Source organism: Pituophis catenifer, unplaced genomic scaffold, assembly GCF_029215685.1.
Source record: "Pituophis catenifer annectens isolate HBS135680 unplaced genomic scaffold, rPitCat1.0.hap2 SCAF_2, whole genome shotgun sequence".
Lineage (NCBI taxonomy): Eukaryota > Metazoa > Chordata > Lepidosauria > Squamata > Colubridae > Pituophis > Pituophis catenifer.
The window spans coordinates 284,938,368-284,955,216 of NW_027256882.1; the positions used below are offsets into that span (position 1 = coordinate 284,938,368).

At 40.9% G+C, this 16,849-nt stretch overlaps 1 protein-coding gene across 1 annotated transcript in view; it reads left to right on the top strand.

Annotated features, from left to right (window-relative positions):
• Window positions 1–16,849, top strand: part of MYO5B (myosin VB) — a 231,029-nt gene that overhangs the window by 82,012 nt on the left and 132,168 nt on the right. The window contains exons 8-11 of the mRNA XM_070935994.1: window positions 2,124–2,205; window positions 5,428–5,568; window positions 8,191–8,313; window positions 9,533–9,616. Coding sequence (XP_070792095.1) covers window positions 2,124–2,205; window positions 5,428–5,568; window positions 8,191–8,313; window positions 9,533–9,616 — 430 coding nt within the window. The remainder of the gene's footprint in view (window positions 1–2,123; window positions 2,206–5,427; window positions 5,569–8,190; window positions 8,314–9,532; window positions 9,617–16,849) is intronic.

The following is a 16,849-nucleotide window of genomic DNA, read 5'->3' on the forward strand; positions in this document are numbered from 1 at the left end:
GTAAAGCACAGCTGGAGCAGGCTGACTCCTGAGATGCTTTAAGTGTCTCTCTGCATGTAACAAAGTTGTACTGTGATCTTAGGGACCGCTCTGCCTCTCTCTTGCGTGCAGGGAAAAGGGTCTGCCATGTCTCCAGTGTTAGAAGTATGTGAGTGCGCTAATTCTTGCAGACAGTGAAAATCAATATGGTAGGAGCAGATGTGACTATTGCAGAACGATGGCTGCAAATCACACCACTTTATAAGAAGAGGATGGGATAGCTTGCCTTTTGTTTGCCGAGATCAGGATTTAAGGGCGCACAGTGCGATCCAGATGAGTGACTTTGGGAAGTGTTAAGTCAGGATCTCTGGATGTTTCGGTATTAGATTTCATACAGTAGCGGGAAGCAATTGAATTCCTACTTTATTTGACAGTAGATAGGAATCCGATCCATTAAAGCAAAGCCCAAATCAAAGTCGTAGTTGAAAAGAATGCAAGGTGAGGGTATTAAACTCTATCTCGAGAAAGACATTGTGTTAATCGACGTCAAAACAGGAGATTGGATTTCCATTACAGCAACATGCCTAAAACCATAAAATGTAATGGTATTATCTGAAACTTTCGTTTTCCTTGATTGGTTTCAGTTAAGCTGTTACACTTGACAACAGGGGAGGACTTATTCTGATAAAATTGAAAAACATGGAGGAAGTTTTAAGTGAACGTGTCTGAATTAAACACGAATTTGGACTTACATGTGAATCTTCTTAAAATGACAGTGCAAAGCTATTTTAAGCCCTTTATCTATAGGGCCTAATGAAAGCAGTCTGGTACTTACGCTTTCATCGTCTGATAATCTTTCATAGTTGAATAGAAAGAATCTAGTTTTTTTTTTCCTTTTTCATTCTTCAACATTTGTTTTGTATGCAGAGGTATTATTTCTCTATAGATCTTGCTCAGGATTTTGTCAGACCAAAAATAATAAACTATTCAAACTTGTCTCATAAGATATTTTAATAGTGTTGTACAGCTGCCTTCAAATTCTCTCTCCCTCTCCCTCCCTCCCTCCCTCTGTCTCTCCCTCTCTCTCTCTCCCTCCTGCCCGCTCCCTCCCTCCCCCTCTCCCTCCCTCCCTCTATTCCTCTCTGTCTCTCCCTCTCTCTCTCCCCCTTCTCCCACCCTCCCTCAAGAATCTTGCAAATGGTTCATTTTAGACTTGGATTTCATATGGTAAAAATGTTAGAAGGTTGAGAAACACTTAAACATTTTCCCTAATTCCTTGTTACCATTCTTGTGTCATTGTGAGAAATTTAAAATTATGGTTCTTATGGCCCAGAGACTAGGTGTTCTACCCACTGAAATTTGGAAATAGGTCGATATGAAATTTTGTAAAATTACCATTAATGTTATGTAATGTTCAGTATGTTATGTCTTGACATGTTTTGTTTTTATATATGTGTGGTTGTTTTTTGTGTTGTTTTTAAAGACAAACTGTTTAAAAAAAATGATTTAAAAAAAAGAAATTTGGAAATAGGATAGGCCTCTAGGACAGCAGTTTGGTGGTCTATTTTGTAGATTGGCACTGGCGAGCGGGGAGACAGGAGATGGTTCCATACAAGTGGTGGGCAAGCACGGGCGCAGTTCCATTTGCGCGAGTGGCGGGCACGCATACTGCTTGAACAAATGGAGCTGCGTGCATGCACACAGTCGCCCGCTGCTTGCCCAGGCCAATTCTGAATGGGCCACAGCCCAGTACTGAGCTGTGGCCCCCGGGGGGTGGGGTTGGGGGCCCCTGTTCTAGGAGACAGTGAGTGATGGAACTGATGGTGCTGTTAGCCTAAACATTTCTTCCCCAATATAATGTTCTCCAAATATATTGGAATTACAGCTCGAGAATTGCATCCGGTGATAGCTATCCATGCATCTGTAGGAATCTGGATTGAGAACATTAACTTAAGCTCTCGCTGATATTTCTAAACTGGAAGTAATTTTTATTTATTGACCTCATTTTAATAACTCTCTCAAATCAGATTCCCAATGTGGTTTATAAAAATAGTACAATAATTAATCTGTAAATATTAATGATTTTTTCCCCCAGAAACTATTCTTTGAATCCTTTCCCTAAGAATATTCTTTTTGTTTTGCAGGTTTGAGACCTTTGAATATAATAGCTTTGAACAATTCTGCATCAATTACGCCAATGAAAAATTACAACAGCAGTTCAATTTGGTAATTTGGATTGTCAAATTTGTTTTAGTATCTTTGGGGGTGGGGCCAAATAATACAAAGATATCCACAATATTCTGTGCTTTGATTAAAATGTTTTAAGAATGTGGTAAATGAACAAGATATAGGAATAACTAACATGTTAATGAAGCTTGTCTTCTAAAAGGGATTAACCCACTCTATTTACATTACATAGAACTGCTATTAAAAAACAAATAAATTTTTGATGAGCTCTGTTTACCAGATGGAAATTATGTGAGTTCCCCCTGTGAAAATGTGTTGATTTGCAAATAGGACCCATATTGTCTCAGCTGAAATCCTTTTAAATAATATTTCAGATTAGGAACCCCACTATATTTGCGTTATATAACGATATAATACTTTTATGAGCGATCTAGATATTTTCTTTCAACATAACCATTGAGAGTTCCTCAGCTTTTATAATAAATAAGCAAACAGTAGTGGAAGACCCAGAAAAAGGAAATTAAATTTCCTTCAATTGAAGAACAGCAAATTTTTAAAAGTTGCGCTCCAATACCTTGTTGTTGTTAGTTGCGAAGTCGTGTCCGACCCATTGCAACCCCATGGACAACGCTCCTCCAGGCCTTCCTGTCCTCTACCATCCTCTGGAGTCCATTTAAGCTCACACCGACTGCTTCAGTGACTCCATCCAGCCACCTCGTTCTCTGCCGTCCCTTTCTTCTTTTGCCCTCAATTGTTCCCAGCATTAGGCTCTTCTCCAGGGAGTCCTTCCTTCTCTTTTTTTTTTTTTTATAAACAAACTTTATTCGTATTTAAAAAAAAACATTTAAAACAATTATAAGAAAAACTGACAAGTTTCTCTTAATCAAACACACAAATTACATATACATATACAGTACATATATAATGCTCAACTTCATCTATTAACTACTTTCTAATGTTATATATACATATATACATACGCACAGTGACTTATTTCCTTCCTTCTCATTAGGTGGCCAAAATATTTGAGTTTCCTCTTCAGGATCTGGCCTTCTAAAGAGCAGTCAGGGTTGATCTCTAGGACTGACCGGTTTGATCCACTTGCAGTCCAAGGAACTCGCAGGAGTCTTCTCCAGACATACCTAGTCTAATACCTTGGCTAATTACCATATCTAATACCTAGTCACTCACAATCCTTAGCACCAGAGGTGGCATTCAGCCGGTTAGGATTGGTTCGCCCAAACCGATAGCGGAAATTGTGGGTGGGCGTCGCAAGTGGGCCCCCACCCCACCCCGGCTCTATGCCATTCTATTTAGGCACGTTTTTTAGCTGCGCGCATGCATGCAAGCCACGAGCACAAGCAAAGAGCATGCATGGAAGGCCATGCGCATGCGTGAACATGAGCTCGCACGCTCACATTTGCTAACCGGTAGGGAAGCTAAGTGAATACCATTCCTGCGTAGCACTATATTCCCCGTTACTTAGAGATTGTGTTCTGCAGATCTTCACGGTTTTTAGCTGTTTCCATTCTACAAAAGTTCTAGAAGTTTTATCTCCCCTGTGGCTTTTTTGATAATTTCCAATGTTATTTAAAAAAAAAACAAACTCGAATGATTTTCTGCTTTATTTTGCTCCTTTTGCTTTCTATTGACTTTGCCCACAGTAATCCCTAAAAGCAATTTTTCGTAGCAACACATATTGCACTGGATTGACAGAGAGGAGGGTGAAATATTTATTTTAAGATATTCATCAACCCTTGCGAAAATTCTGTTTGCTGCTGCTTGTTTTCTTAATAGCCTAATACATTATGTCTTCAGACCCTTACGAGTGATTCATGTTGCAGCCATTCAGCTATTACTCGTGCGTGATTTCAAGTTGTTAATATTCCTATCCTTATATATAGTTTTTATGCATGGTTTTGAGTTTTGTTTTCTTTCTGTAATCTTTTTCGCATTTACTGCAATAGAATATATGATCCCTGATTTCTAAAATCGAGCATGACTCCATATCAAGGATCAACCCAGATCTCTGTTGCTGTTGTCACTGTGCAACCAACCATAATCACAGCAAGATTTAAGGTGAAATCTGCTGTTTTGGATATGGCTTCTTGTACTTCCTCAGTTTTTGTGGAAACTCCCTAAAATCAAGAAACTTTATTGCATACAGGTTGCCCTCATCTTACGTCCACAATTCAACCCAAACTTTCTGTTGTTAAGTGAGACATTTGTTGTGAGTTTTGCCCCGTTTTACGACATTTTTTTGCCTTGGTTGTTAAGTGAATCGCTGCAATCATAAATCATAAATATGAACCAGTTGCCAAGCCTCTGGATTTTGATCACATGATCATTGGAATGCTGCAAAGGTCGTAACTGTGAAAAACGGTCATAAGTCCCTTTTTTCAGTGCCGTCGTAACTTTGGACGGTCACTAAATGAACTGTTGTAAGTTGAGGACTACCTGTAGTTAAGTTTTAAAACCTTTTTTCAGGTTTTTGTTTTAAAGTGCAGGATACCTATAGCTATGTAATTATCACATGCTTCTAAAAGGATTAGTGTTCAACCAAAAATGTTCTTGCAGCTTTAGAGAATAATAGATTTGATATTCTGAGACACATAAATGGCTCAGAATTATTTCATTTTGTTTCCTTGAATTCCTTTTTTCTGCCTTTTTGTTGCATGTATTATAAATAGCCTGTAATGTGCAAAAGATTATAAATGCCCAAAGAAAGTTAAGTTTTTTTCCGGAAAAGATTAAATCTGCAGAATAAACAACGAGCTATATCCAATATGTTCGAAGCTTTTAAACAGCCAATTAGGCTCCAGTGATTATAGATAGTCCTCAACTTACGACCACAGTTGAGCCCCAAATTTCCATTGCTAAGCAAGACAGCTGTTGGCTTTTGCCCCATTTCCTGACCTTTCTTGGTCAGTTGTTAAGTGAATTAATGCAGTGGTTAAATTAGAGCACAGTTGTTAAGTGAATCCGGCTTTCCCATTGACTTGGCTTGTCTGAAAGTCGCAAAAGGTGATCACATGACCCCAGGACACCACAACCGTCATAAATAGAGGCCAATTGCCATGTATTTGAGTTTTGAACACGTGACCACAGCGAAGTGCAATAAATGGTCACGAGTCCCTTTTTTCAGTGCCGTTGTAACTTTGAACAGTCACGAAACGAATGGTTGTAAATCAAGGATCTAGGGTTTATGGAAGTAGCCTTTCCAGATAACAGCTTAATGTTTGCTATCTTTCTCTGCCACAGCATGTCTTTAAATTGGAACAAGATGAATACATGAAGGAGCAAATTCCCTGGACCCTCATCGATTTTTATGACAATCAGCCATGCATAGACCTTATAGAAGCTAAGCTGGGTATCTTGGATTTGCTGGATGAAGAATGTAAGGTAAAAAAAAATCCCCCAATGTGCTTGCAATAAGGTGATATCTTCAGGAACTATTGTGCTAACATCCCATGAGCTTTTTGATGAAAACAAGTCAGTAGTTGGGGGAACAGGTAGACTATTTCGAAAGAATTTGGGTCAGTTGATGGAATCCAGGTTTTGCTAATTTCAAGTAAACCCATTGATATCAATTAGAACTGTGACGGTGAACCTATGGCACGCGTGCCCGAAGTGGCACACGGAGCAATTTCGCCTGGCACACGCGGCGTCACCCGTTCCTCTTCCGGGTTTCTGGCGCGCATGTGCGCACGATGATCAGCTGGCATTTTTGCCTGCGGAAATGCCGGAAACTGGAAGAGCTGGTCTTCCATTTTCCTGCGTGAACATGCGGGCCGGCCAGCTGATTGTCATGTGCGCATGTGCACCAGAAACCCAGAAGACTAGCTGGCTGGGGCATATGTGCACACCAGTGGTGGGTTGCTACCGCTTCTTCCCGGTTCTTGCGAACCGGTAGTGGAAATTTTGAGTGGTTTGGAGAACCAGTAAATACCACCTCTGCCTGGCCCCGCCCCCAATCTATTCGCTGCCTCCCGAGTCCCAGCTGATCGGCTAGAAGGAAAAAATCAGGGCTCACTTGACAAAGAAGAGAGAGAGAGAGAAAAAAAAAACAAGACACCTTAGCTTTAAATTGAAAAGCCAAGAAGTCTCCCAACTGATCGGCTAGAACTGATCCGCTCCTTGTAAACCGCTCGGTGGTGGTAGATTGGCAATTGAGGCCAAGCTGCGTGAAAGTGGTTTCTGATGCTCTCGGTGGTGTCAGAGCGGCAAAAAACTGTTTAAACTCTTGCCACAGTGCTTCAAAGGGCCGCCCTACAGCTGATCAGTGGTAAAAGGCAGTGTGGTGGTACACCAGTGCACTCCAAAAACAAATAAGTAGACCGGAACGCTCCAAGAACAAATGGGTAGACCGGTGCCTCCAAACACAGATGAGTAGACCAGTGCCTCCAAAAACAAATGGGTAGACCGGTACAGCTCTGCAAGCAGTTAAAAGCCTGGTAGACCAGTACCTCTGCTAAATCCTAAAGAATTGTTTGTCACATGACCATTAAACCATACCCACAAAATAAGCCACACCCACAGAACCGGTAGTAAAATAATTTAGAACCTACCCCTGTGCACCCCGGAAACTGGAAGTTCATTTTTGGGCACGCGCATGCGCCATTGGCAGCTCCTCTTCTGGGTTGCGGCTGAGATGAGAGAGTGCACTCCCTTTTCGGCACTCGGTGTAGGAGTCCGTCACTTGTAGGAGCCCGTCAAATATTGGAACACTGCTATCATGCCTCCCACCGGTTCTTTTCCGGATGCCAGAGTGTTTTTATTGAATGTTAGTTCTACAGTATCTCCTTCATGGAAATTTATGAAGGTCCGTGAACCGTTTGTTCTTTCAGTTTTTCCCCACCTGGAGAAAAATCTGTGAAGGAAAAAAAAAAAAGAATGGTTGAACAATGTCTTTTGATCACAAGCGCTCTGCAGCCTCCACTGGAAACATCTCTCATTTCAGTGAAGTCAGAATAAAATAAGTTGGCAGGCAGTGTAACAAATTCTGCAAAAAAAGGTTTTACTGATGCATTATTCCAATTTATTGAGAGGTGTTTGGAAGCAGGAGTCTCGTGTCCTCATGATACAGTAAAATTATCTAAAATATCGTTTTAATTTATTTGATGCAGAATACTAAATAAATAAAAAAGGGACTTTGATTATTACCTTGAAGATAGTGATCTTAAAAACTAAGATATTACATTAAGTTGACTGTGAAATATATTTTTGCTATACTTCTTTATTTCAGCTTTGGGTTGTTTGCACTTTTAAATCAGGAAAAGTTATGGTCATTCACGGTGAAAGCTGGTCCTACTTAGTTGAGTGAGAGAAAAGATTCAGCCTGAATAAATCAATTAATTTATCCATAAATGTTCGTTTACTGTTTTCTTATATAAAAGTAACATGGAAGTGTTAAGGAAAAGAACGGTTATGAAAAGTAAATAAGTACATAACAGCTAAGAGCGTTTTGTTTATTTTTAAGCCATTAATAATCTGGACAATAAAAATCTGCACCCCATTATATAGTAAGAGTGGTGTGGTGGCCTAGAGGTGGAGCTCTTGCCTCACAATAAGGAGGCAGTGAGTTCGATCCTAGGTAGAGGCAGATATTTCTCTCTCTCTCGGCACATTATTATATCTGCTGAATATAATTCCGCATTGGCAACAGGAAAGGCATCCGCCAGTAAACACTCAGCTCCATTCAGTTGCCCAGACTCTACTCCGCAAGGGATTATGGGATCATTGAAAGACGAGGATGATGACCATGTAGTAACAGAAGTTCCGGTCCCAATTGTGATTGTAGGTTGAGGACTATTGTACGCATGTAATTTTGCTCTTGGTTAAATGTCACATAAGCTAATATTTTCCCAATAAGTAAACATAGAAGCGCTCCGGATAGAAGAAGCTGCTTCAGGTAGTTGCATTGTTGTATAGTGAAATGCTAGCCGTCATTGAGTACAATACATTCAGAATGAGGTTTTTAAGTGTATGTCCCATGCATTTCTGAATAATTGTCTTTTAAAACAGGTCCCTAAAGGGACAGACGAGAACTGGGCTCAGAAACTCTATGATCGCCATGGGAACAGTCAACATTTCCAGAAGCCTCGCATGTCAAACATGGCATTCATCATTGTGCACTTTGCAGATAAGGTAATGGGAACAGAGACACTTGAGAGGGGTTGATGCAGGACCAACCTTAACTAACTTAACATCTCCCTTTTCTTTGGGTTGGTTGCCTGTACTGGCTGTTATTTATTCACTTTCCTTTCACCTTTGAAATCTAAAGGCAAGAGAAAGTTCAGGGTATTTACAAATGAACTGAAAACTGGAATTTAGAGTGAGATTGAAAAAGAGTTTTAGATTCCCCCCTTCTTTGCATTTAATTGCATACTAGCGAGAATCATGGTGATACAGTGTTGGATTTGAAAGGAAAAAACGGGTACATATGCCCTTTTCGTTATTCTAGCACATTTATGTTGCTAATAGCAGCCATTAAACATACGGTTCAGCTCCGTTTCTCAGAACTAGGCTATAATTCACACCAGTCAGGAGGAAAAAAATTGATATCCAGCTAAGAAGGCTTGATCTGAATTCCCCACTCAAATCTGAAGCTGCCTTAGTACTTTTAAGCAGCCACAGTTTCTCACCTCTCTTGACTCTGTTGTGAGTCTTGAAGATTGTAGCCAGAGGTGGTATTCAGCCGGTTCGGGCAAATCAGAAGCAGAGACTGTGGGTGGCTCGTCCACCCACTCAGTCTTAATGCCCTATTTAGCTACGTTTTCGAGGCCAGGCGCATGCACGGAAGGCATGTAGGCAGGGCGAACCGGTAGTAAGAATATGTGAAACTCACTGCTGATTGTAGCTACTAGTTTGCTAAGTTTGTAGTGAGGTTAGATGGCAAGAACTGTATGTGGTCTCTCTTACAATGGAAGTCAAATCATCCTCAATCATAACATCAACCATTTGGTGGAGAAGGCCAGAAATTTTTTTTACCCTGTGAAAAAAAATGATTCTACCCATCCTACAGGCATATTAACATTGTTCAGGTTAAAAGCCAGTCTTTTATTAATAAGCACCTAATTTTGATAAATGCTGGACACAATGAATATGCTAAACTAGTCTTTTGTGCATACACACAATTCAGTTTGAATTGAACGTAGAAATCGAGATCCAGGTATTTTAGCGTTCTGTAAAATATTCTGGTTTTAGGCTGCCCCATTTTTAAAAAAGAGCGTTTCGAAAAGAAAAATATAGGGACATATTGTCCATATTTAAGAATATCTTAATTTGTTTGATAAGATTTGTACTCACAATTTTAATTTTTCTTTTTCTTTTCCTACCCAAACTCTGGTTCTGTAATCTTTTCTAGGTGGAATATTATTGTGAGGGCTTTTTGGAAAAAAACCGAGATACAGTCCACGAAGAACAGATCAATATTCTGAAGGCCAGCAAGGTAAAGTTACCTGTGGAAAAAATAGATTGGATTGTTGTATTCTAGCATTATATGTTATTTATGGCTGAAGTTCCTTATCCTTTCATTTTTGATGGCTCAGTTCAGGTTAATTTGAGCAGAAGAACATCTTGGTTGATAGTGTGAGATCCAAGCTACTGGTCAATATTAAGATCTAGTTTGTAGCAAGTTTACCCATTGCTAGAAGTGGGATCACAGGACAAAAAACAAGGTGTGTCTCAGGAAAACCACTGGAAGTTACTTAATCTTCTGGATCTCCATAAAATCTTGAGGGGACACATTTGCACAGGGTTAATTTCTTCCTTGTTGAGACCTTGTCAATTTTCTATGCAGGATGTTTTCTGTCTGAGTCAATGTATGAGACCGATTCACCAATCTAAGTCTCTTATGATATATACAAGTATTATGATATATACTAGTATATACCAGGGTGAAATGTAAAATTTGTTACTACCGGTTCTGTGGGCGTGGCTTGGTGGGGGCGTAATGTGACTGGGTGGGCGTGGCCAATCTTTTTTTTTTTTTAACTTTTCAAAGCATTTTTTCTAATGCTTTGAAAAGCCTCTGCCGATCAGGCAACTCAGCTGGGATCATCAGAGACTTTTCAAAGCATTTTTTTACCACCTCTTTGGCCAAGAGGTTGCAGAAAAAAATGCTTTGAAAAGCCTCTGACCATCCCAGCTGAGCCGCGCGATCATCAGAGGCTTTTTTTTTACTTTTAAAAGCATTTTTTCATCGGAAGAGGTTGTAGAAAAAATGCTTTTAAAAGTAAAAAAAAAGTCTCTGGTGATCATGCAGCTCAGCTGGGCATGGTGGGGGGGGAGTGCGCAGGGATTTTTGCTACCGGTTCTCCGAACCACCTGCCACCATCGCTACCGGATCAGTGATCCCGTCCGAACCAGGAGCATTTCACCCCTGGTATATACACAACATTCATATATGCTACTTACAGAATTGCAGAACCTAGCAATTCCTTATGCATTAAGACTGAATGCCAAAATGAGCCACAGTCTTCTTCCCTGCTGAAAATAGATTTTCTTTCTTTTTTAAAAAAAAGTTTTTTATTTTTTAAACAAACATTTAATACATCAATTTTCTCTTCCCTGTGACATCTCCGTATTATCTTCCAAAGTTCTTTCTTCTGTATAGTTGTCATTATTTCCTTCTTGATCCTTATCCAGTCCACAATATCAATTCATCACTAACATAATATTCTACTCATCACATATTTTTACATACTTATATAATTAATCATTTATACCTCTTCTCCAACCAATAATAAAAATCATTCCATATTTTAAAATATTCTGAGTCTTCTCTTACTTTAATCATCAGAGTTAATCTATTCATTTCTGCACAATCTAAGATTTTTTTTATTACTTCTCCTTCCAAAGGTATTTTCTCCGCTTTCCAATTTTATGCATAAACAATCTTTGCAGCTGTTATTACCTGGACTATCAAATAAACATTTTCCTTGCTAATTTTTCCCGGAAGGATACCCAATAGGAACAGCTCTGGTTTAAATTCAATACGTTGACCTATCTTTGAAAATAGATTTTCTTAAAAGGGTAGCCCAATTTATTTTTATTGGATGTTCTCTGGAGCAGTGTGTTGCTTCTCTCTTTTTGGACTTTTTTTTTTTTTTAATGTCCTGGGGTTTGCTTTTACCAGGAGACATCTGATAAAAATTCCTGTAAGAAGGATGGGAAAATGAGCGTCTGATTGGGAGGAGTTGGCTGGGTTCATAAGCAGCTTCTTTCAAAGGGTTTAATGGGCAGACCAGACTGCCTGGAGGAGATAACACCATTTCAATGGCAGGGTAATCTTAGGCCATTGTTAAAGGGTCAAGTGCACCAGGAAAGGAGAGCAAAGAGAAAGAACGGGCTATAAAAAGAGGCAAACAAAGAACGCAAACGGGGCGTTTGGTATTTTGAGCAAGGTGGCCTTTGGGTTACACAAAAGTATTTTGCAGACTGACTGAGTGTGGGGGAGGCTTCTCTCCTGGCTGGATTTTTTTTAAAAAAAATTATTGCGGACGATAAGGACCTGCTTAATCCTAAAGGCCATCAAAGGAAGTGGTAGCTTGAGTGTGAGAAAGCGAAATGGATTGGAAACGGTTCATACTTGGATGGGATTATAAAATGAAAGTTAGAATATTCATGGAACCCGGGGGCCATCTTGTGATGCAAGAAGTACGGACGAGGCCACCGGAGGAATTCTCCTCAGAAATAAATTTTTCAGAGCCACTTGCTATTCTGCCCGGGAACTGGTTCTAAAAGTGTTGAACGATTTCTCTGCCCTGGCGCTATTTAAGATTATGAACGCTGATTAGTCACAAGAGATGTATTTTAGCCGTGTGCTGGATTGTAAAATCGGGGTTTGAGTGTTGTCTGCCGTAACTTATTTGTGGGTTTCTTTTTCTTTTTTTAAAAGTTTTTTATTAATAGTTCAAAATTAAAAACATTGGACATAGATATGACATCACTGGTCCCAAGCATCTTCCAACACTTTAAACTAATACATAATATACTAATGATAATATAATAATATATTCCTTACACCTTATACGTTATTTAAACATAGTATAATAATAGTAATATATGCCTTATTCCTATACAATTATACACATCTATACCTACATATACCTATCTATACAATTCACATACATATTTATCTATAATAACGTATATAATTCTAGTCTAACACTACACATTTGTCTCGGCTATCCTCCTTTTATCTAACCATTCACAGAATTTTGCCCAGATTTTATAATACAATGCTTTGCTTTTATCCTTGAGTTCCAAGGTGAGTTTATCCATTTTTGCACAGTTGAAAATTTTTAGTAGTATTTCCTCTTCAGTTTCTTTGACTTGTTCCTCAATTATGTCTTGTTCCAATAAATAGCAATATAATTTACTTATAGTCTTGCCATAAGACGATTTGTGGGTTTCTTGAAAGTGTTTGACTAAGAGCTCCTGGGATGTTGAGTTAGATGGAAACTTTTGGGGTGATCTAAATAAATGATCTGAGAACTGAGCCCTCAAACTGTTGGACCACTTAACCCTCATTTTCATCAGCATCTTGTATTTTGGGCAAGACTTCCACTGTTTCTCAGTGGAGCTGAGAAAGAGATTCTCAGTCATCCAGGTCATGGCTGTCCCAAAGGTGCTTTTTCAGGAGGCAACCTGACTTTCTTGTTTTTTCTTTTGAAGACATTTCGCTTCTCCATCCAAGAAGCTTCTTCAGCTCTGTCAGGTTTCCATCCTTCTATTCCCCACTATCCTGTCAGAGCTGAAGAAGCTTCTTGGATGAGAAGTGAAATGTCTTCAAAAGAAAAAACAGGAAAGTCCAGTCGCCTCCTGAAAAAGCACCTTGGCACTTCCACTGTTTGCTATATGCATCATTCCAGTAATACAGGTAGTCCTCAACTTACAACCACTTGTTTAGTGACTGTTCGAAGTTACAGTGGTGCTGAAAAAAGTGACTTACAATCAGTCCTTGCACTTTTGACTGAGGGAGTGTCCCAGGGTCATGTTATTCCCAGTTGGTACCTTCACAGGGGACTTCCGACAAGCAAAGTTAGTGGGAGAAGCCATTCATTTAATGACCACGGTAATTCACTTAACCACCATAGTGATTAATGACCACAGCAAAAAGGCCCTAAAATCAGGCACAACTGGTTTAATGACCACATTGTTTAACAACGTAATTTATGCTCCCAACTGTGGTCGTAAGTGAAAGATTACCTATAAATCGGTTACTATGAACCTCTCCTGTGTACCTGTATATATGAAAAGGCGGATTCTGGAAAAAAAAATACATGGAATCTTTATCTTCTTAATCCATAAATTATAGGGATAGTGGATAGAGGATTTCTCTCAGGAATGAAGTGACAATTTTCCTGAAGGTGCTAAAACAACAAAAGCTTGCTGGAGGCAGGAGATAGACAAAGGGGTTTTCTTAGCAGCCGATATTAAAATAAAACTTGCAAGCACGAAGCAGCTAGACAATTGTGTGTAAAGTCAGAAAACCACTCTGTGCAAACAGATTGTTTCCTCAAGAGGATTGATTGAGCCAATCAATCTCGGGAAGCACCAGATGACAAATTGTGGTCTTGTCTTAATGAAAACAGTTGTGGGAATGTGCTGCTTCTAGTTATTCTAGCAAACATTTTGGACTGATTTTCTTAAATGGGGAAGACATATTAGGGCAGTGATGGCTAACCTTTTTGCTGTCGCGTGCCAAAAGCAGGGGAGCATGGGTGTGGGGTTGCACACACGCATTCCCACACCCATAATTCAATGTTCCTCGCCCCCCACACATGCACACACAACCCCCCCCCCATTCCCTCCGCTTTTGGCACACAATGGTGTAGTGGGCCCGTTAGGCCTGTTTTTCGCCCTCCCCAGGCTCCAGAGGCTTTCTTGGAGCCTGGGGAGGACAAAAATGGCCTTCCCCAACCCCCCAGAGGTCCTCCGGAGGCCAGAAACGGCCTGTTTGCTGACTTCTGGTGGGACCAGAAGGCCCGAAAACCAGCTGGTTGGTGCACGCATGCGCACTGGAGCTGAGCTAGGGCAACGCTTGCGTGCCCACTATTATGGCTCCACGTGCCACCTTTGGCACGCGTGCCATAGGTTCGCCATCACGGTATTAGGGATTGAAGCCCTCTTTGGTTGCATTTGAACATTTCTGAAAGCAGAAATATGACCCGAACGTAAATTAGTGAAGCAAGTTAGGTAGGGTTTTTTTTTTTTAAAGGGGAACTATTACAGGAATAGGCAAAGCCTAGTATGAAAGCTATTATATCCTGCCAGGAGGAGAATCCAATAACATGTGTTCTGTGCATATGTGTGGGGAAGAAAATCAGAAGGAAGCAACCTCAGATTAGGGGAAAGAGCAGAGAGATTCAGTAACAAAGAAGGAACTCTGTAAACAACTTCTTCAAACAATCACGGTTTAACACAAAACATAGTTTGCTTACAGTTCCAGTTCTCTTCAAACACAGACACAGTTCCTTCCAGCAGTTCAACTTTCAATAGCAGGAGCAGAAGCAGGAGCAGAAGCGAGCGAACTTCCTGCCTTCCTTTTATGTCTGCTTAGCACAGCCAATTAGTCATCTTTGTAGCAGTTAAAGTTACAGAACAGTTTTCTATATATTATCTACCCAACTGTAGGATGAGCATCCAACAGACTTCAACTCCCAAAATTCTGTAACCAACCATGCTGGCTGTAGAATTCTGGGAGTTGAAGTCCACAAGATCTTAAATAGAATAGAATAGAATAGGAATTTCTTAAATAGAATAGAAACAAGGAATTTGTCTTGTTGCATACGCTCTCAGAGTACATAAAAGAAAAGATACATTCGTCAAGAATCATAAGATACAACACTTAATGATAGTCATAGGGAAACAGTCAATATAAATCTTAAGGATAAGCAACAAAGTTACAGTCATACAGTCATAAGTGGGAGGAGGTGGGTGGTGGGAACAATGAGAAAATTAATAGTAGTGCAGATTTAGTAACTAGTTTGACTGCGTTGAGGGAATTATTTGTTTAGCAGAGTGATGGCATTCGGGAAAAAACTGTTCTTGTGTCTAGTTGTTCCGGTGTGCAGTGCTGTATGGGTTGTTTTGAGGGTAGGAGTTGAAACAGTTTATGTCCAGGATGCGAGGGGGTCTGTAAATATTTTCACAGCCCTCTTTTTGACTCGTGCAGTATACAGGTCCTCAATGGAAGGCAGGTTGGTAGCCATTGTTTTTTCCGCAGTTCTAATTATCCTCTGAAGTCTGTGTCTGTCTTGTTGGGTTGCAGAGCCAAACCAGACAGCTATAGAGGTGCAGATGACAGACTCAATAATACCTCAGTAGAACTGTATCAGCAGCTTTTGGGCAGTGTGAGCTTTCTGAGTTGGCGCAGAAAGAACATTCTTTATTGTGCTTTTTTGATGACGTTTTTGATGTTGGGTGTCCATTTTAGGTCGTGAGATATTGTAGAACCTAGTTTCCAAACTTGGAAGGCTGCATTCAGTCACCACAATACAAAAAAGATGCTGAAACCATAGAAAGTGTTTCTGACAGTGAGAACGATTCACCAGATGAAATAGCTTGCCTCCTGGAGTAGTGAGTCCTCCATCACTGGAGGTTTTAAAAAAAATAGACAATCATTTGACCAGGATGATATAAGGTCTCCTTCCTTGAGCAGTGGGTTGGACTAGAACAGTGATGGCTAACCTTTTTGTCATTGTGTGCCGAAAGTGCACACATGCTGGCACCCATAATGCAATGCACGCACGACACCCCCGGCACATGCGCGTGTGACCCCCACATGACCCCCACACACCCCACGCATGCGGGCGTGACCCCTCCCGCGCCCTGTTTTCGGCCTAGCAGGTCTCCCTGCAGCCTCCTGGAACCAAAAATGGGCCGCCGGGGGGTGCAGCACACTCTCGGGCTTCCCCCTGCCCCCACGCATGCACGTGCAACCCCCCCCAGTCCCCCGTGCATGCACACACATCTCCCACATGCGCCCCGCCCCCATGCATGCATGGCAGAGGCGCGAAAAGGTGTGCACGCATGCACAGTGGAGCTGAGCTGGGGCAACAGCTTGCATGCCCATAGAGATGGTTCTGCGTGCCATAGGCTCGCCATCACAGGACTAGAAGATCTCCAAGGCCCTTCCAGCCCTAGGATTCGATGTTCTATGACCCGCCCATCCTTACATACTGAGTAGATAGGACCAGCATTGGAAAGAGGGTTCTATCTGTGAGCTTCCTAGATAGATGTAGAGACTACCATGTCAGTTAGAATGCCGGTTAGATGGGCGTAGTCCTGCTCCAGCAGACTAATTTTCATGTTTCAACATTCCCCCGGACCTACCGTCAAGAGTTTTAAAATGATAAAACAAACAATAGCAAGCAATACAACCAGGCTTTGTTTAGTTTTGGAATATACCAGAGGTCTGCAACCTTAAACACTCAAAGAGCGTTTTCCCACAGAAAAGAAAACAGCAGGAGCCACAAAACCAGTGGTGAAATCCAAATTTTTTTACTACCGGTTCTGTGGGCGTGGCTTGGTGGGCGTGGTGTAGCTTGGTGGGCATGGCAGGGGGTGGATACTGCAAAATCTCCATTCCCACCCCACTCCAAGGGAAGGATACTGCAAAATCTCCATTCCCACCTCACTCCAGGGGAAGGATACTGCAAAATCCCCATTCCCT